Consider the following 21,087-nt stretch of genomic DNA (forward strand, 5'->3'; position numbering starts at 1 on the left):
TTTTTTTTACAAACCTCCAACTAAAAGTGAAGTCTGATATTTGTAGTTATCTAAATGTAAAGAGGTGCAACATGTAATAGAATCAGAAGAAAGTGTGTCTATTATTTGGCATTGCAGCCAGTAAATCCCTCGTGGTGTACCATTTGTCAGAGGGGAATGCCTTGGCATTCCCCCGGAGGAGCTGGAGGAAGTGTCTGGAGAGAGGGAAGTCTGGGCATCTTTGCTTAGACTGCTGCCCCCGCGACCCGGTCCCGGATAAGCGGAGGAAAATGGATGGATGGGTGGATCTTCTTTAACCCCCCTTATTTTCTCCTTCTTTTCTGCTTTTGTCATGCCCATTAGTCCTTGTTATACAATCGATACCTGGGGCCTACAACCATGCCACCATAAAAGCAGTGAAGGAAACAAGGAAGGTGGGAAAAAATAAAAAACGTATGTTCAGGGATGCACCACCGTTATCGAAATGAAATTGTTTTAGCCTCCTTTTTTTCTTAACTGTCGATTACTCTCACTACTGTTATTGATCAGATTTAAGTTTTCAGATAAGATATGAGTGTAACTTTTAAATTGTCAGTTGTGGATTACAGGTTCACGTCTTCCTCTAACTATGACCTCTCGTTTGTCTGTCTTTCAGTGACTTAGGACGTCATCTGAAAACTGTCACTTTGAAAACTGTCACTTACAGTTTCAGTCCATATTGATCAGTGGAACACTGAAGCAGCGCTGCATTTGTAGATTTGTGATTGTGGATTATATTTTATGTCAACAAGGGTTTGGAGAGGGAGGAGAGCTGTGTCTGAGGTGTAAATTAGACCAGGGAACTGATGCTGCAGGCCTGATGAATGGATAATGGTGCTTCTGTTCCAAAGAGCCCTCGGCATATGGCAAATAAGCCAACGTGCACACGTGGAGGGCTAGCAGACAGACAGGCACATGCACAAACAAACACACACACACACACACAGTTTCAGTCCTGCGCCAAGATGCTGCAGACAGGAGCAACTCAAAGTGATTACCAAACATGGGGTTGTTTTTGGAAACTTTAGTTTGGGCACCTGGAAAATTACAGTTTCAAAGTAAATCATTTAACATACAGTTTTCATTATCAGATGTCTTTGCAGTGGGAAGTAAAATGTACTCATGTCTGATGGCAATATAAAAACAAGATATGCCACTATTTCATTCCAAAAGCAAACGAACATTTCATCTCAGTCACACGACATTAGCTACAGGGTTAAAAGACAAGTTGTACAACATGAAAACAAAACGAACAGTCAGACTAACTTAGGAAAACACGCTAAAATGTATGTTAAATGCAGTTAATATTCTGTCAGTACTCATAACTGTTGGGTTGTAAGGTGTGATGGCTGGTTGATCTATTTGACAGCAGTGGATATTTAACACAGTAAACACTATTATTGACAAATCATTTGATTAGAGTTAGACATGGATTAGTGGTAATATATTTGCCAATCTTTTTCCTGCACAGAAAATGTAAAAGTCTCAGGAATGAAAGGAAAGTGAATGTGAAAGAGAACTATAGATGTGAGTGGGTGTTGGACAGATTCAGATGACTGTTTTTACCTCCTCTACACTGGATATTCATCTCTTTATAAATCTCCATCGAGCTGAAACTATGACTCAGCCTGTGTCTTAGATAACTGAAGTATGGTTAGAAAGACAACATGCAGCAGTGCATGGCTTCTAAAAACAGCCACTTTATTACCTCGTTCTCAGACTTTAATCTTTAATCTAACAGACACATTCATCATACTGCTTTAAGTCATGCGCTCCAGATAAAGATCTTCACTTAATTGAAATTAGATTATTATTTTTTTAATGCAGTCATTAACCAAAGAGCCTCCTTTCATGCCATACTGCACTTTACTTGATTTGGTTGTACAGTGATGAAATCTTTTCCATAATCCCTCGAATAGGGTTGTAATAAATAATGTCACTTCCTCTGGTGATTGATCGTGTTTGTATCCGAGAGCGATGACAGCAACAGATGCTGTGATTAAGCAGACATTCTCCTGCACGCACACACTTAGAAACACAGAACATACTGTAGACACACACAAAGGTTAAAAACATCCTTGGCTGTTAACCAACTGTACATGTATTTGATAGCTGCTCAGTCTGTATGATGCTGCAAGCAACTAATGTGGATTATTCATTAGCTATGTTTACGTACACAACGGTATTGGGATGTTCACGCAGCAATAGAACTATCTGATGAATGTGCTTTGTCTAATGTTCAAATAATTATCTGTACTTTCCTTATCTTACTTTCTTTCTGTTCACAGTGATTGTAAATAGTACAGAAAGGTACAAAGTAGTCTTTTAGAGACAGACAGAGGGATAAATTATTGTAGATTATTAGAACTAATGCAAATTGTAGTAGACCTAATTACTCACATCTCCCTGTTGTTAATGTTGTCACCTTAATTCTGTTGTTATATTGATCAGGCATCTGTGTTAGACCTGGATACCAAGCATGAAAATTGCTCTGAAGTAACAAAAATACTTTTTTCTTGATGTAAATGATTAATGTGGTGGGCAGCAACCTACTGAACAACTGAAGAGTGCAAGATGATCCAACTTCCAAAGCAGAAATTTCTTTCATAAAATTGTAAGGCGGGTGGCTTTATGGTGATTGACAGTCCTTAGTTCAGCATATGGCTCATGTTACAGTGCGATTTACTGATATGACTAAGAAACAGACACTATCATGGTGTCATGTTTATAATTCTTTGAAAGCAATTCACGATTCATCGCTGTATAGCTGTGCTGCTGAGATCAAGTGGTGGCTTTGAGGGTTTTACACACGTAGGTGTTGCTGTTTCCTCTGATGTTCAGGCAGGGATTTCACTGTTTATGAGCTGGGAACTGTATGACTGTGAGCTGCCAGTGACACCATTGGCAGAGCGAGTAAACATGGGCTGCTGTCTAATATCTTGGCATTAGCTATGCCATACTGCACTTTACTTGATTTGGTTGTACAGTGATGAAATCTTTTCCATAATCCCTCGAATAGGGTTGTAATAAATAATGTCACTTCCTCTGGTGATTGATCGTGTTTGTATCCGAGAGCGATGACAGCAACAGATGCTGTGATTAAGCAGACATTCTCCTGCACGCACACAGTTAGAAACACAGAACATACTGTAGACACACACAAAGGTTAAAAACATCCTTGGCTGTTAACCAACTGTACATGTATTTGATAGCTGCTCAGTCTGTATGATGCTGCAAGCAACTAATGTGGATTATTCATTAGCTATGTTTACGTACACAACGGTATTGGGATGTTCACGCAGCAATAGAACTATCTGATGAATGTGCTTTGTCTAATGTTCAAATAATTATCTGTACTTTCCTTATCTTACTTTCTTTCTGTTCACAGTGATTGTAAATAGTACAGAAAGGTACAAAGTAGTCTTTTAGAGACAGACAGAGGGAGAAATTATTGTAGATTATTAGAACTAATGCAAATTGTAGTAGACCTAATTACTCACATCTCCCTGTTGTTAATGTTGTCACCTTAAATCTGTTGTTATATTGATCAGGCATCTGTGTTAGACCTGGATACCAAGCATGAAAATTGCTCTGAAGTAACAAAAATACTTTTTTCTTGATGTAAATGATTAATGTGGTGGGCAGCAACCTACTGAACAACTGAAGAGTGCAAGATGATCAAACTTCCAAAGCAGAAATTTCTTTCATAAAATTGTAAGGCGGGTGGCTTTATGGTGATTGACAGTCCTTAGTTCAGCATATGGCTCATGTTACAGTGCGATTTACTGATATGACTAAGAAACAGACACTATCATGGTGTCATGTTTATAATTCTTTGAAAGCAATTCACGATTCATCGCTGTATAGCTGTGCTGCTGAGATCAAGTGGTGGCTTTGAGGGGATTTACACACGTAGGTGTTGCTGTTTCCTCTGATGTTCAGGCAGGGATTTCACTGTTTATGAGCTGGGAACTGTATGACTGTGAGCTGCCAGTGACACCATTGGCAGAGCGAGTAAACATGGGCTGCTGTCTAATATCTTGGCATTAGCTGCTGAAACTGGGACTGAAGGATTTGATAGCCCACTAAGCTTATATCTTGGGATAAGTTATCAGCCAGACCTTGTGACTAATCGAAAAAGGTTTTTCCAAAAACTCACTTTTGTCACCAACTGAATCTTATTCTTTCAGTTTAAAATGAAAGAAAATTATTGATAATTTACATTGTTAAATTTGGAAACCTACCTTTTGGTCATGGTATAAATCTGAGTATTAAATGTACTGTATCATTATGCTTCAAAGAAAGCGCCTGTCAAGTTATTGTACAGATTCCAAAACGTTTGCCCCCTACACTTCCTGTTTGCAAGTTATGAGATATAATCAACTGATTTCTCAAATATCAGTTACAGTGCTGATGCAATTGCAAATTAAAGCGGTGAGTATTTGTGTAAGCGGCCCCTTCCTTCTGGAGCGTTTATGGCTTCCTTTCCATTGAGCTGACAAAACTTGATACCATCCACACAAGGATGTAATTAAAAAACATGAGAAACAGTCACAAAAAAATCAAGGTAACAATTACTTCATGTTGGATATTGAATTCCTTTGAGATCACTTATAAATGAGTGACAGTCATTCACAGTATCATGCAAGTGTTAATCACCAGCTATAAAGATTCTCAATTATCTGACATTAATAACCGCTCAGTTGTTTCCTCCACATTATATTATACACCATTCATCTCATACATACATCGAAGCCTATGTTGACAAGCGGTGGTTTAGTAGCTTGTGTTTAGTGGTGACTGTCTGAATCAGCCATACTTAATTGTTTATGAGCTTCAAAACAAAACAATCTGTCAGGATGTCCTTAGGGTAAGCTGGCATGTGTGGGGGCGTTTTGAAGTTAAAGACAAAAAGTTAAAGCACATTTAACTGCAGGTTCACTAGGTGGATTACAGAGATCAAACGTGACAATTTAGGCCCAGTGTGTTTATATATAGTGTATATATATATAGTAGTCTAAGTATGTTGTATTGTATGTTGTGCATGTGTGTTTTCAGGTGCATATCAGGGAAGCACATCAGGGAGTTGTAGTGTCTGTGACACAAGCTGAAATGTTTTTAAAAATCCTGTAGAAAAGAAGTTTTACCAGCGTTTTCTTTTGCAGATTGGGAAGAGACTACAGAGCAGCACAGAGAAGAAGAAGAGCAACAGGCGTAGAACGCCATCAAACCTGAGGGCTGAGGGGATTCATCAGGCCACCTTTCAAAAAAGAAGACTAAAGTCAGAAATGTCTTCTGACAAGGTAATATTGAACTTATGATCAAATGTTGTCTTACAAATTGTGTAAAATGCACATATGCTCCAACTTCTGTCTTTCATATCACATCCAGAACATGCAACATGTCATTTCCTTGTACATGTTAAATATTGAAAATCTTTAACATTATAGCATATAAAATTATAGAATCCTAATGGCAGAATCCTTTGACCTTTGTAGAGCTGTGTTTAATAACTAATAAACTACTGTGGTTATATAGTCATAGAATAGCTGCCAATGTGGGTATGGATTAACTACTGTATACTGAATTACCTTATGATTTGCATTTGTCAGCAGCATTGGCTGGCATGTGTGGCCATTGTACATGACTATAATCATAAATATGTAAATCTATTCCATCTTGGTCCTTTTAGGATCTCCTGTACTTTCATCAGGATCGTTATTCATATGGATAGAAGGTTTGAGCCAGTTAGGAAATGTTTTGAGTGTTTTGCCAATCAGTGAATCTGACTTAATGGTTATTCTGTCTACACATATTTTAGTTGACTAGTTTGCAATTTGTTTGAAAATACCAAAGCCAAATTCACCCGGTCTCATGTGCAGTTAGTTTTTTCAAGTAGCTGGAAACTTATTAATAACAGTTAATTATTTAAATTAGTCTTAATCCTAGTCTCCTCCATCTCTCGCTTCCTGCCTGTATCTTCCTGTCTCTGTCTGCCTTTCTCTCTCTACAGGTTGTGAGGATTGTCATGTACAGACCCTCGACATGCTCAACCAAGCATTAACGCTTCACATTACATGTCACACACCCACCGACACACACGCATGCACACACAAAATACTGACTTTTCAAACTGACAAGCCGTCTGCTTCTCTTCATCCCTAAAAACACCTGTCAAATCTACCCCAACTCACCCTTTCTCTCTTCCCCCTGCCCCTTGTTTCTCTCTCTCTCTCTCACACACACACACTCACACTCAGAGTGCACCGACTCACTAAATGCAGCTGCACAGACACAGCTCCATGCTTTAATAGTGGTAGGATTCTGTGAGCTAAGAGAACTCTTCCCCAATTATCCCTGAAGATACCAAGATAAGTATGTATGTGGGTGTGCACGTGAGGAGAGTGTGTGTGTGTGTGAACATGCACATGCTTTAGATGACTTTCAGCCTCTCACTTGGAGATCATTAGAGAACCACTCAGTTGTAACAGATCACTGTGGGGAGAGCAGAGGCAGACAAGGAAAGCAAGAGGTAAAGGAGAGGAATGAACTTTTCTTCTGCAGAGAAAGGAAACAAGTTTGTATGACTTAGTTGAATTTATTGAAAGATGACAAACTAGCTTAGGAGTTCTGTTTTGGGGGACAATATGTTATCTAGTCATGAGATTAACACCAGCTCTCTCTCTCCTGTATAAACTGTTCAGCTTTATAAGACAAAACCTCAAGCGTTGTATAGTATCTCTCAATCTGCAGTCTTCCCCCACACAGCTGAAGAGTAATCCTGCCACTGAGTGAAGCAGTACACATGTGTATCTACCTGCCAGTGCTGTGATAAGAGAGTGAAAAGCCTGGAGAGATGCTGCATTAATACCGCCTCCGATTAGCTTGCAGTGAGAGAGGGCTTCCCTGTTGTGTTTGGAGGCAGACGCTGCCAAAGGAAAATCGTTTATAGATGATATCTACCAGCTGCTGTATGGAAACCGACGTCCTGGCAGCAATCAAGCTGCTCACAGCCAGACACATATCTCAGTCCACATCCTCAATGCATTAAACCAAACCTACAACCCCCCCAAGATTCCTAATTTATTTACAAAGATCTACTTAATTCCATTTTATTGTGTCTGCATAGCAACATGTACAGACTACACTGACATTGATCATACTGTACCATATAGCAGTTTTTAAGGGAGCATAGCCCATGGCTTACCAACAATATTAACGATGCTTTGGTACATGTCATGAAAGTGACCTCTGCTTGCTCAAACATTAAGTGCATTTACATGCACTTATTTTTTTAGTCACATTTTCAATTAGGAAGTTAAAATCACCTAAGTGGAAATGCCAGCAGAGAAAGTTGTGACTGAGGTGGAAGAGATGAAAATGTTTTGCAAGAAACCTGAGCAGCCAGATGATGATACAGGTTGTAACAAATCCCACGATTAGCCAAACATATTTGGAATAGAAACAAAGGCAAATGGCCAAATTATGACTCAGTGATCAGTGGTGTCCATACCATTCACTGCAGTTTACAGTCTGACTTCTTGTTTTAACTTTGACCTATAGTATTTGCTATAGTTGTGCACGCACAGTTGTAGAAAACCAGAATAATCTTTTAATTGCAAAATAATAGTGTTAAAAGGGTCATTCTATTTATTCAGTGTTTATTCTACTTTTATTCTATTTTAGTTTCTTAAATGGTATAGGCATTCAACATTAGTTGAGGGAGAAACAGTATTTTGATTTTTCTGTATATCCTGCACATATAGTGACTTGACAATAAAAAAACTTTGACTTGATTTTCTCCCTAATGAAGCTGATTTATACTTCAACTAACCTTTAGTTACATGGTATTTTTAGGAAGCAAATTTCATGAAGTGTTTTGCAGTTGAAAGTCTTAAGACTGACAGTGTCAAAGCATCTCTTTGTGTGCTTGTGTGCCTGCAAGCTTAAGTGTGCAAATGTGCTTTTGTTTTAATGTCTCAAAGTGGGCTTACATAAAACATGCCTTTGTGTACATGTGTGGGTGGCAAATGACTCTCCCAAAGCTGAAAATAAGTGGACTGATGGATTTGTATGTCCCATATGTCTTGTTCTAGGAACATCATGCATCTCCACTGCTGAGACAACTTGATGTACAGGTAGTGCTGGTCACATCTTCTGGACTCCTTCTGCATTTATGCTCGTTCTTACCATTCTCTGAGGAGCTGTATGAGTGTGGGAACTGTATCATTGATAGTGCAGCCTTACACCGTGTCCTCCTGTACACAGCTTTTGTTCCCTAGGGTAAACATGTGACCACAGATACACCTATATGAATACCCTCTTTCTTTTTCTCATGATGCCATATTTTTTATCTCAAGCATGTAGAGACAAGCTCCCCAAGGTTCAGTTAGGACTTATTAAGGTTTATTTTTCTTCTTTGCCTGACACCAGTGACTTGGGTTAGACCCAGTACAGCAGAAGACTTGTCACAGTATAATGAGGAGCTGGGTCTTGGCTATCATCACATCCGTTCCCACATGGCATTAGCTGCACTGAAGTTCAGGCTTATTTTATTATGCTTGAGGGGCCGAGGGTCCTTGATACAAATGGAGAACATACTTAACCAGATGAGGACAGTATTTGGAATGACAGGCAGAGTGTTTCTTAATGTTCAGACATTATGTCGTTGTACATCCTGCTTAGTAAAAATCACATTTGTGTCACCTTGAAAGCTTGTTTACTGTCCAAGTGTTTTTGCAGAAGGTACTAATAGAGAAGGCATTAATTAGTGTCACTCTGAGTTAATATAGGAGGATCACAGGCTATGCTCCCAAAACGAGAGCACAAGCACACATAGGAAGGGAAAATATTATTACTTTGGGTATTCACAGGGGACTGTACCAACAGTTCTGAGGACTCTGAGTCCTTGGAATTGATGGTGCTCGGCTCACTATCAGTGTCAAAACTCACCAATTTTGTAAAATTACTTTGGATTTACTTTGCCTCTGATGCCTGCAGCTTCATTGGAATAAACTGTGGCTCAGGAGGTAGAGCGGGTCATTTCCTAACCGGAGGATTAGCGGTTCGATTCCCGGCTTGTCCAGTCAACATGTCGAGGTGTCCTTGAGCAAGACACTGAACCCCCAGTTGCTCCTGGTGCGTGAATGCGTGAGTGCGAATGGGTGAATGGCCGAATAATGTGAAAGCGCTTTGAGTGTGCTGTAAAAGCATAGAAAGGCGCTATACAAGTATAAGACCATTTATTCTACAGGACAGTGCAAGCTAATAAAATGTCTGCATGCAGGAGCAAACGAGATTAAGACAATGTGCATGCAAGGAGGTTTATGTAAAGTATCAATATAGTAGACAACTGTACTGTAAATCAATATTTGCTTTTCATTTATTCATTATACTACTAATCTCCCCCATGTGATTGCTTCTCTCTGTGCTGCTTTAGGTTTGGATTGCTACTCTGGAGCTGGGCTGACTTTGCTCTGTAGCTGTGATCAAAAAGGCAGGAAACACCAGCAGTAACCTTGAAAAGTAAATGGGTTATTTTCAGTGTGTGCCAAAGAAAGTGAAATGAAGTAATCTACTTCAACTCACAATTTTGCTCATTTATTTTCACCCTCTCCACAGATTAATCAAAATGCAACATATACTCATGCACACTGATGACGCACGCTCACAATGACACTCATAGACATTCAAGGGGACTCAGGGAAAAGAGAACTGCAGCTTTCAGTAGAAATATTACTAAATACTGAGCGGTTGCAAGCTTTCCCAAGGACTGACACTATTTATATTTTCATAACTGCTGAATTTTTAACAAATCAGTCCCACCATTCAGCTTCAGTGAGGTGACCATGTCGTGTTTGCCTGTCGAGGTTCAGACTGTACCTTTCATTTGGCTGCAGTGGACTGGGTGGGGTGATACTGCGTCCAAGGGGAGCCGGGTGAGCTGCTGGCTGCTATTAGAGCTCATTGTTCCAGCAAGCAGACATGGAGAATGGACACAGAATAATGTATGAAGGGCTTCTAAGCCACAGGTTAAAGTGCTGCAGAATGTGGCAGTGAGAGGATTTGGGATTGTATGTTTGTGTGTGTGTGTGCACAGGGTTGGTGGTATAATAAATGCACACAAACTAGATTTGAAATGGCAAAGACTTTGAATTTTTTAAAGGAGAGTGGATGGTCTATTATGCTCTTTTTCAGTTTTCAGAGAACCTCATACATAGCATTCAAAGATTTAGGTTAGACTGAAAGAAACTGTACTTTTGTATCTCTGTGTATTTATACTTAGCATTTTATTAGTTTGAATGTCTTTTTATTCATATTTTATTTCAGTCTGAGCTCTGCATTGTCTTGAGTTTGCCCTTTTGTCTAAGAAATACTTTAGAAATAAATAACGTCTGACAACAGTTGATGTTGCATCCCCTGTATGCTATGTCAGTGGACATCTGCATGGCTGGTTGACTTATTCATCCTCTGTATCCTGGTTCATATCATCCTTTCCTCCGTTTGTGATCAGCAGTATTCCCCAATGCTCTCTCATATTAGCTATTCGGTTTCATTATTAAAATGTCTGGGGTAATTATGAATGTAATTTGCCGTAATCAAATCCTCTGTGGATGTTTCCTGTTCCATGATAAACACGATTGGGAGGAAACTGATATTGTGGTTTAATTTACTGAAAATAAAACCAGAGCTTCAGAGACAGTCTGACTGGAAAATTGCACACCCACACATATAGGCTACGCACAGACAAAAGGAGTCTGATATGTAAAGGATAATAGGAAAACTGATGGAAAACCTCAGCGCACAAAGGCAGCATGTGGCACTATGCTAATGAGCATGATGAAGCAATAAAAATCAATTACTAGAAAATTATAGCAAAGTAAACACTGTTGGAGTTCAGTCTACGATTCCTTGGGTTTTCATAGGAGCAAAATATGAGCCATTTGACGAAAAGAAATTCCATCATCAGTGGTGATGGCAGGGGTCGGACCTTAAAGAAAGAGAAAGTGATGCATTATATATACACTGTATGTATGTGCGCACACACACCCCAACTAACAGCACATAATGTTTTCTATGACTTATACCAGCTCCGTGTTTTTTTTATTTTAAACATGGAATATGATCCTGGTACCAGCTTGTAAAGCACCCCCCTGCCTGTTTGCAGGATCCACAGCTAAACAACAACCTTGTAATGTGCTTGTGGTCCTTATTCGCACAGCATTTTTGTTTACTGCTAAAAATACTTCTCCCCTGCTTTCTCAAAACAGTAGCAGAAAAGTTCGGAGGAGTCAGGAGGAAGGAACTGCCCTGTGAATAGAAACTATTTACAGTGAAGTATTTTTAGGGAACATAGAGGCGGCTCTGACCTTGCTGGTGAAGGAGCTATTATTGCAGTCATTACCACCGCCAGTCAAACTTCAAATGAGATTCAATGTGCAGAGAACATTCAAGGAACACTGGTCATTTTACTATTTTTTTGGGATTGGTGTAATGATTTTAAAACTGATCTCTACTGAAGAATAGCAGACACTGTGATGGATTAAGACGTTTATTGCTCCGCAAGTGTGTCCACCATTTTAAATGTAGTTGTAAAGAAAAGTTTTAATCTTGCTAAAGCTCCCATCCACCTTTTTAGGAGATCTTTTTTCTGCTTCAGCGCTTGGGGAATTGCTTTAAGAGATGCTTTTAAAATCACGACTGAAAAGCACATTACTTTTAGAATTTGTTCTTAAATGGGCCAATTAGGGCCACGTTTTAGCTTCGGATGGCTTTGTGAATATGGCCCCTTGCTCATGATTATTTCATGTTCTCTTATTTGGACTCATGTTTTATGCAAGAGATGTCAAAAGTCTGAGTTTGGCACTGCGAGTGACCTTTGTGTGCGTGTGTTTGTGTGTGTGTGTGTGATCATGAGAGTTTGTGTGATGAGCTGTGTTCCCACCCACTGAAAGTAGTGAGAGAGATAAATGAGGCGACAGATTTGAAGCGGTCTGCAGTGAAGGGGAGATTCTTATAGATAAGACAGGAAAGATGCAAACTAGTATTTAATACCTCATCGTTTCTAAGCTGCAAACACAAACAAGTGCACACAAGACTGTGTCTGTGGAGGCAATTGACATGTACAGTATGTGTGTGTGTGTGTGTTTAATAATGAAGCAGCTTGCCCCTCTTTCCTCTTTTGTGTTTGGGAGATTAGGCAAACAGCCAGAGAACACAGTCACAAACCCAGGCTGTACTCTGTTGTACACACGCATGAAGGGGGACAGTATTACACACACACACACACACACACACACACACACACACACACACACACACACCTCACTTCGCATATTTAATATCTGGCTTTGGTTGCTTGCACTACTGATACAGTATAACAGAGAATGACTTAGTTAATCTGCCATTTTAGATGGTTATAGTGTAGAAATTAAAAAATTAATTGTCAACTAAACTAAAGTTGTGTATGTAAAATAAAAACAGCAATGATTGCAACACTTCAGCATTTCATATAGGCTACAGGGTAACAATGACATTCTTTGACTCAGCTTTGCTGAAATAGATGTTAGCGTATGCCACGATATCTCCTAGGGGCAAATCACGACGACCAAAAAATATTACATACTACTAGAAGGTGTCCCTCCACCTTAGCTTGGCAGGGAGCTACTTGCAGGCTTGTGGGAAATGGTGTTCATTAAATGATAATAAAATTGCATATTAAATTCATAGCGATATTGAATTATATTAAATTACCGCACAGCATGTTAAGAAAAGTTCCAAAGCAGTATTTTTAGTGATTTGCCTTATTAAATTCCAGAGTGAATTATACAAACCCAGAAGGTCCTTTTCACTTTGATTCTCTGTCTCCTCACTCTCCAGGAATTTTCCTGCATGTACAGTATGTATGTGTGCATATGCTTGAGATCAAACCCTAGGTGACATCTATGTTAATATCCATGCTTCCTGGGGGTAGCAAAGTGTATTATGGCATGCACATACATTAGGGCTCCTGGCAGGACTGTTTGTTTGCCTGTACTGTGTTGCATTCAGTCTTCTTGGCAGACCCAAGGCTACAGCACGACTGGCTGTGTTCATTTGTTTGTGTTGTATATCCAGGTGCACCCAGGTGCACATTGTTACAGAGCAACACAATTTTGTCTGTTGCCACTATTGTATGAAATTCTGGTAACTGTGTTCAGTGATTTCATAATTGTGCCAGAATTGAATGTTTAAATGCTTCTTTATAGAGTCTCTGACATTCAAAACTCATTTCAACTCCATTATATTATAGCAAAACTGGTCTGTGATCAGTGGGAACATTTTATCCCTAAATGCTGAAACCCATTCAGATGGCAACATTATGTAGATATACTATAGCTAGAATGAGATTAATGTGAATGGAATAATATAAATATCTTCAATATTTTGTCCTTTTCTATTTAGGCTGTTCCTTTCTGATAGTATCATTTATCTCCCAAGGACTACCCGCCTGTCTGAGGGTACGTAAGTTACTCTTCCACTAGTGATCTCCTTTAATGAACATTTACTTTTTCTATTGATGATGAGATCTTTTAATTACTTTTGGCAAAGATCTCATAAAATGAATGTGATAATATTGAGATCTCTTTCACCAGGAATTAGTGGACTGTAGATTGTGCTCTTGTTCATTGTCTGAAAAACTCAGCAGCAGCAGCCTCTTTTGTCTCACCTCTGTTTGGCACAGCGAGCAACATCATACAACCAACGTGGATACCAAGCTATGGATAGCGTAGTGCAAGGGAGTGCTGGTTTTTGGTGTTTTAAAAGGCACCTCACTAATTAAATGTTGTTATACAAGAAAATTAAGCTGCCTGGTGCCAAAAAAAAGCTTCCTAACCCTGGTGTTTTTATGCCTCTGCACTGGCAGTAACCATGGCTGGAGGCATTATGTTTTGAGGTTGTCTGTTCATACAGTACATCTGTGCACTCACTCACACACACACAATCATTTTGATTAATGAAGCTGCATTCATCTGTCTGGGAATGAATGTGATGATGCATACCTGTTAATAGGTGGTGGTCAATTATTCCTTCCAGTTAGTGCCTCGGAGATGCTGGGCTGTAATACTGGTCAAACTGTGTACGAGGCAATGTTGACAGAGAGCTGTGATAGGGCAGGTTTTCGTGTTGGCTTGGCCATTTAATTGGACCACACCCTTTTAGTATTTTAGCACTTGTGTTTATATCGCTTCACCTTTGTATTATATCACAAAGGGAACAGTAAAACCAAACTAAAAGTAAACTACTGTAAACACTATTTTTCAGCCCCTTTGCAGCATTCCCAGTGTTAAGTGTTTTATCTAAGAGTCTAAATCCCACGTTGTTGTCCCTGGCCATTAAAGTGTGGCTGTTATGGACCTGCATCACTTTACTTGTAGGAATCCACCAAAACAAGCACAGGTTTGTGATAAAGGAGGGAATTTAGAGGAGAGAAAAAGCAATCAGTGTCCAGACGAAGAGAGGGGAAAGGCAGGGAGCGAGGGGGCAGGGGGAGGGAAAAAGACCTCAAGGAGTTTGGGAAAAAGGCAGAGAGAAGTGATACAGATAAAGAGAATATGTTTAATTTGGCACAGTGATCTACAGAGACACTTAATCTCCTTTAGTTCTGGTGGAAGGTGAAAGCGGGGTAGCAGAGGGTGGGAGAGGTTGGCTTGGTCAGACAGAGAAACCACAAATCTCCCACAAATGACCGCTGAAAGCCCAGTGTGTGTTTGCCGCTGAATGACTCACCGAAGGTCTTCTTATCTGCAGCACTGAATGCCACTAGCACATAAATATTTAATACAAGAATATATTTACAATAACAAACATACAAAAATAGAAGTCAATTTTACATGAATGCAGTTGGATTGTAGCAAATTTTCCAAATTCCACACGGAGAATGAATTCCCCAGAACAAAGTGACAGGATGTGGAGGAAGCACTGTAGTAATGGATCATTTATAATCCTTAAAATATAATCCAGAAGAGTGACATAAAGACCATCTGAGGCAGATGAACCCATTCAGTATCAAGATATAAACTATGTATAGTCACTGTTTACTACTACTGGTCGTACTGGCCATTTAGAGATGCTTAAAACTGGTAGAAAGGACTGAATGGTTTGTAGTTTACAACACAAAAATAAACAGTCAGATTGCAAACTGGATCATTTTATTTATTTTTAGTCCAAATTGGTAATATTAGGAGTAATATTAGGGTCTGGTTGTCAAATATAATAGGTGATATGGTGAATGTCTATGAAATAGACATACACACGCACACAGGCACACACACACACATATATGTATGTATATGTTGAATATTTTTTGAATAAATACTTTAAATATGGTTAAATATTTTGCTTCTGAAGCTGGCTGGGTAGTGACATATATTTAAATCTATGCAGTTCATCATTGCAGCTTTGCTTTTGGCTAGATTTACAATTTCCTCAAAAACTTTACAAAGACACACATCTCCACTCATTTATCCAGGATCTTCCTTTAATTTGCCACCTGTCTGTGTGTATGTGTGTGTCTGTGTGTTTTATAAGCATATCTACACACACTTTGGGACCTCGCTTACAATATAGTGAGGAAAGGAGCTCATTTATTCAGTGATACTCACACACACACACACACACACACACACACACTTTGAGTTACACTTTGTGAGGTACACTGGCATCTCTCCCATATGGTCGTCAGCCACAGCGTGCTCTATCTTCAATGGCACATGTGTCCACATAGCATGATCTGTTGCAAAGTTTCCTCCCCCTCTTTGATGTTATATAACCCTTCAGTATTTTATTTTTACCACAAATGTGAACTATTTCACTAATTTAATTATTTTGCATGAGAAATTTTCAGACTGCCATGTCCCTAAAGTCAGACAGTGAGATGCATATTGTGGAACATGGAGACAAGATAATTATGTTATTCTTCGTTACCTGAAGGGAAAGTTTTATTTTCCTTGCATAGCATCTGTGCAGCTGGTAGGAAATCAATGCCTTGCTCAAGGGCACTTCAGCAAGGGGTTGAAGGGCTACTGACATGGGGCTTGATCTTGGCTGTCTCTCACCTCTATACACCACACCCTCCCACCTACATGGAGTGATTACCATGCAGAGCTGGGTGTCGCTACGCCTGCTGTCTCCTCTCTGTTAGCGGGTAGCAGTGGGGGCCTATCCGGCATGATGGAGGTGCAGCTGGCCAACAGAACAAAATGCCTCACAGGCCTCTGTTTGCAAAAACATTGAGTCACACAATGTGATTCACAAATGACTGACTTCGACAACTTCTGTCCCACAGGAAGCATCAGAAGAAAAACCAAACATACAGATACAGAATCTGTTCACCTCATGCTCAGGCTGTTGAAGTCCTTGGCATTTCATTTGTCAGGTGGCAAATGCAGACAAATGATGTGAGTTGTGTGCATCTATGAAGGACAGTGTTATGTCAGGTTACATGGGATATTTATTGAACCATTCATGGCTGAGATGCTACTGGTAAACTTGGCTTTGGACAATCAGTAATCATGCTTTTAGGTGTAATGGCATTATGAGCTGCCTTAGTGGAGGTTTGCGCTCTCTGGATGCTGTGGTTATATCAATGAACCTAATAAGTCTTTTATGCAAATGATTTAGGGTGTATGTGCTTTCATCATCCTCATCCCTTGAAATGTGGTAAATGGTAACAACAACATAGATTCTTCTGCTCTTATGATCCAGTGATTGGTATGAGCACAATCAGAATGTCCCAACAAACTCCATCACCAATATGTTCATTGTCTGCGTTTGCTTAGTGTCCATGCTAATTTTTTGTGGGTGATGTCTTCCATTAACTCTGCAGCTCCAGAATGATCACGGGACTTGAAAATAGGATCATATGACACTTGATTGTTTGCAATTAAAAGGCAAATTAAGTCTTCAGTGTCGCAGGCACATGGGTGGTTTGGTTCAGTTATAGCCTTAATCAATTTCTATGTCAACGTAGATTCCCATTCCAGGTGGGCTATCAGTTGCAGCCGCTCTCTTTATTGCCCTGAATGTGACACACACTAATAAGAACACCTACACTCTCACAAAAGCTGTGGCACCTGAGGACATTCTCCATGGGTCATAAGGCTAAAGAACAACAAGGTTAAGTAATCAAATCCATTATGGTAAATCTGAAACATCATTTAGCAGAGGCTGATCATATTCAATGCATACTCGTTCATACATTGCATTCTCTAAATGTAGGGACATACTGAGTTACAGTTAAGATTCAAAACAAATAAATCCAAATGTACCAATAAAACAAATTGGACTCACGTGCAACAACACTTTCAGAATAAAACAGGGAGAGAAATGTCGGTGCCAAATAAAAAGTATCCTCTCTCAGCAGTGTTACGTTGCTATGACTACACACCTACAGCTCTTATTTATGAAAGCAATTTCATTTGCAAATGAAACCAGAACTGCCAAAGATCATCTTCAGAAGGAAGACAGCAGCTTCTGCTGTGTCTGTAGTTTATGCCATATATATTTTTAAAGTTTCATAAAGTGTAGTAGCTCTCCACCTTCTATCTTGTGTGCCCTTTAAAGTGGTTGTTGTAGTTGGAATCATGTCAGAGAGTGCATGGGTGGACCTGCATGTGGGTGACAGCCTGCCAGGTAGAGAAAGAGATTGCTGTCTGTAGGTGGAGGTTAAATTATGTGTTTAATGCATGAAGAGTCAGTAAGAGAGTGACAGAGAATGAGAGAGGGAATAATAATAAAGGTGAAAGCTGTTCAGCCTTGCCAGAGGATCCTTATGTGGCCTGTTAGCATACTTGAAATAAAACTGAAAACTGAAATAAGTCACCAGTGTTCAGGAATATTAATAGATTAGTACTGTACAACCTTTCTTTTGTGATAATGCTGTGCACTATCATCATGCAGGCAAGAAAGTAACATGAAAAAAACAAATTAGGAGTAGCGCATCAGTGAGGATTGATATGGACGGGATGAGAAGGGCATGGCCTGAGGATGGAGGGTGTAGAAGGAGACGTAAATCTGGCTTAATGGGCAGAAAGAATTCCTCTTGTCTCCATAACACCACAAGAACACATACGCACACATGCTGAGACTGGTGTGTTTCTATGTTCACATTGTGTGTCTGTAAAAGTGCATGAAGCTGGAAGGGAGATCTGTGGAAAGTGTGTCTTATGTAAAAAGGACAAGATGTTTTTCAGAGATCATGGTCTACTTTTTCAAAAGACTTTAAGGATGGTTGGTTTTGCCTATGTGTGTCCGATATGTTTGCTCATCTCCATTAAAGTGTTGCTCACACTTGTGTCCTGACTGTTTTTGTGAGACATATCTAGGACTGTCTCTGTCCTAGGCCCCTAAAATGGTCTAGTATTTCCTTTGTCCTGCTCTGTTTGCAGAACAAAGTTTGTGAGTGACATCACAGGGCTTACATGCAATATAAACTGTACAGGAGTCTTTTTAGCTAAGATTTTGCTACGGTGCTAATTTTCCCCTTAGATCACATGACTGTTGAACATAAAAATGTTGATAAATCATTTAATTATTTGGATTAAAGTGTAATTTCACTTTATGCTCAGCCTGTACTCAGCCTGGTTGTGTGAAACAAAGGGTCGAGAAATCATCAAGAGATGTCACCAGTACTTCCGTGACACATTCTGTCATGCTGTGACTTGTGTTCTCCTCATTCTTTGCCTTAACGTTTCACCTTGTTTGACTCTGTAAACATAACCACAACCCTCTTTCTCTCTGTCTGTCCTCTTCTGTTTGAGTTGGGCTCTGCAAAATGAGTCACACTTGACGTTCTTCTCCTAAAGACTAGTCATCTAGACTTTCTGCCCTTTTCTTTCTTTCTCCTGGCTCACTGATTCCTCATTCCCTCTCTTTGCTCTTTCATCTTTTGTTTCACCCTCACTTTCATGATAGTGTAGCACTGGTGTAAATCCTTGTTCTTCTTTTGTGAAACAGAACACGTGATCAGTGTCACAAAGTCTCATAGGGTCATGCACATTGCACATGCAAGCAAACACAAACAGACACAGAAAACACTCATATGTTACGTAACTGTTTAAGTGACAAAATGATGATAACTGAAACTAAAGTCAGGTAAAGTGTGTTGTGCATTGTGTTTTGTTTTTATTGTATCTATTGTGTTGTGTCTGCCTTGCATAGTTTTTGTTTCCTGCACTGCATCACTTTCTGCATGGAGCCCTTCCCTGCTTGTCTGAGAAATTGCTGTCATGAGGTGAAAATGAAAACATGACCTATTTCGAGTCTTGATTGAAAGAATTTTCCAAACCTTCATGGATATTTCACAAGGCAATAGAAAAGGCGATAGGTTTGCAGGAGAGACTGCGATTGTTATACACCAGTTTTGAGGATACTGAACTAGATGGCTGCTTTTCTTTAAAAGAATATTCTGGACATGTTTCAAAAATAGTCCAAATGGTCAAATATAAAATGTGATCTTGTGTTTACTTGTACAGTCATGTAATTGTTGCTTTTAAGTAATATTTAATGTTTTATGTAATTTGCATTCCAATGTTTTATCTATAAATACTGTGTGAATTTTAATGTTTTCTCTTTCTGGGTGCAGTTTCTATGCATTTTAAGTTTTTTTTTTTTATATCTGTGTGCATTGTGTTAAGCACTTTGAATTGCTGTTGCATATGAAAATGTGCTGTATAAATAAACTTGCTTTGCCTTAACGTATATTTGGGGATGAAGTAGAAACAGTAAAACACAGATGACAGAATTTAATTTTGACCTTATACACATTAGAAAGCTCACAAAAATCAAAAACAATATACTGACAACTGAGTGCACACACACACAAAAACTCTCATGCATGTAAATATAAAGCATATATATATATATATTCATCCTGAAGACACTTCAGGCAGATAAACTCAGTAGCAGCTGAGATGTAATCTTTGTGTTTATGGGTTCCATTCAAAGCAGCTGTCCTCATCTCCACCCAGAAACATTTCATTGTTCCACCGGAAAGCACAGTGCGTGGACAGACTGGAGTTGAATGACATTTCTGGGTCATTAACATTTATTCCTGTTCAAGAAATCCAGTGATGAATTTTACGCAAGTCAATCTAGAACGTGACATTTAAGCCTTCTGTTTAATTCAAGCCCCTGCGGCTCTGTTCTCATGTGAAACTGGCTCATGTAAAAACCAAGGGAACATGATGCACAGTCTGATCATTTTAAGTGAGGGACAGTTTCTCTTAGCCTTGTCAGGTCTGTTGAGTCCTAGGATTGTAAAGTCCTCTTTTCTAAATCCTATACAAGTTGAAGTCAGTTTTGAACCTTGTTTGTCATGTGGAAACCTCTCTGCATATGTCTCTGATACTCTGTGTGTGTAGGGATGACTCTGAAGAGAAATCATTTGCATATCCCGGCACCCGGTGGCATTCTCCAGTGCTCTCTTAGTCGCATGGTTTTTGGATTCTATTTGAATAATGCGATTTATGAAAGATGGGATTCACAGCCAAAATAGCAGCAGCAGAATGAGACCCCTCAGGTGTGACTGTGTGTGTATTCCTTGTGCTTTCTCTGTATTTGTAAAAACCCATTACAGTTGATAAGCCAGAGTGATAACTCTGCTTGTGGCTTTAGTGTCTGATGAGTGTGTCTGTGTTTGTGTGAGTGTGTTACACGATGCACTTAGCCTCGGGTAATTCAAAAAAGCAATCACATCATTTACCTTCAATATGCAACATGTCAATGTTCCCCTGTGATCAAAGCACATATCTCATTGCATATAAATGTATGGCATTAACATTAATAGGCTTGGATGTTTTTTGTCTAGTTCTGTACCAATATAAAATACTTTTTTGTACGGACTTGGCTCGATGTCTCTGTGTGTGTGTTTGTGTTCTATTATTGTCTATTACCAAGGGCCTCTTCTTCAAGGTTGGGCTTCACTGTCTCAGTGATGTGTGTGTATTTGTGCAAACACCAACAATTTCCTCAGAGTTCAGTGTCAACAAAAACTATCTGGGGACCAGTCAGCAGCCCGATGAAAGATGC

General features: G+C 39.4%; 1 protein-coding gene across 4 annotated transcripts in view; it reads left to right on the forward strand.

Moving 5' to 3' along the window:
* Window positions 1-21,087, forward strand: part of LOC109961139 (Kv channel-interacting protein 2) — a 138,206-nt gene that overhangs the window by 11,165 nt on the left and 105,954 nt on the right. For all 4 annotated transcript variants that reach the window (XR_002275099.1, XM_020601772.1, XM_020601774.1 and 1 more), the window contains exon 2: window positions 5,184-5,321. Coding sequence is in view for 3 of the 4 variants with exons in the window: in XM_020601772.1 (XP_020457428.1) it covers window positions 5,184-5,321 (138 nt within the window). In the remaining variant the exon portion in view is untranslated. The remainder of the gene's footprint in view (window positions 1-5,183; window positions 5,322-21,087) is intronic.

The sequence above is a fragment of the Monopterus albus genome, unplaced genomic scaffold, assembly GCF_001952655.1.
Source record: "Monopterus albus unplaced genomic scaffold, M_albus_1.0 scaffold52.1, whole genome shotgun sequence".
NCBI classification, from domain to species: Eukaryota; Metazoa; Chordata; class Actinopteri; order Synbranchiformes; family Synbranchidae; genus Monopterus; species Monopterus albus.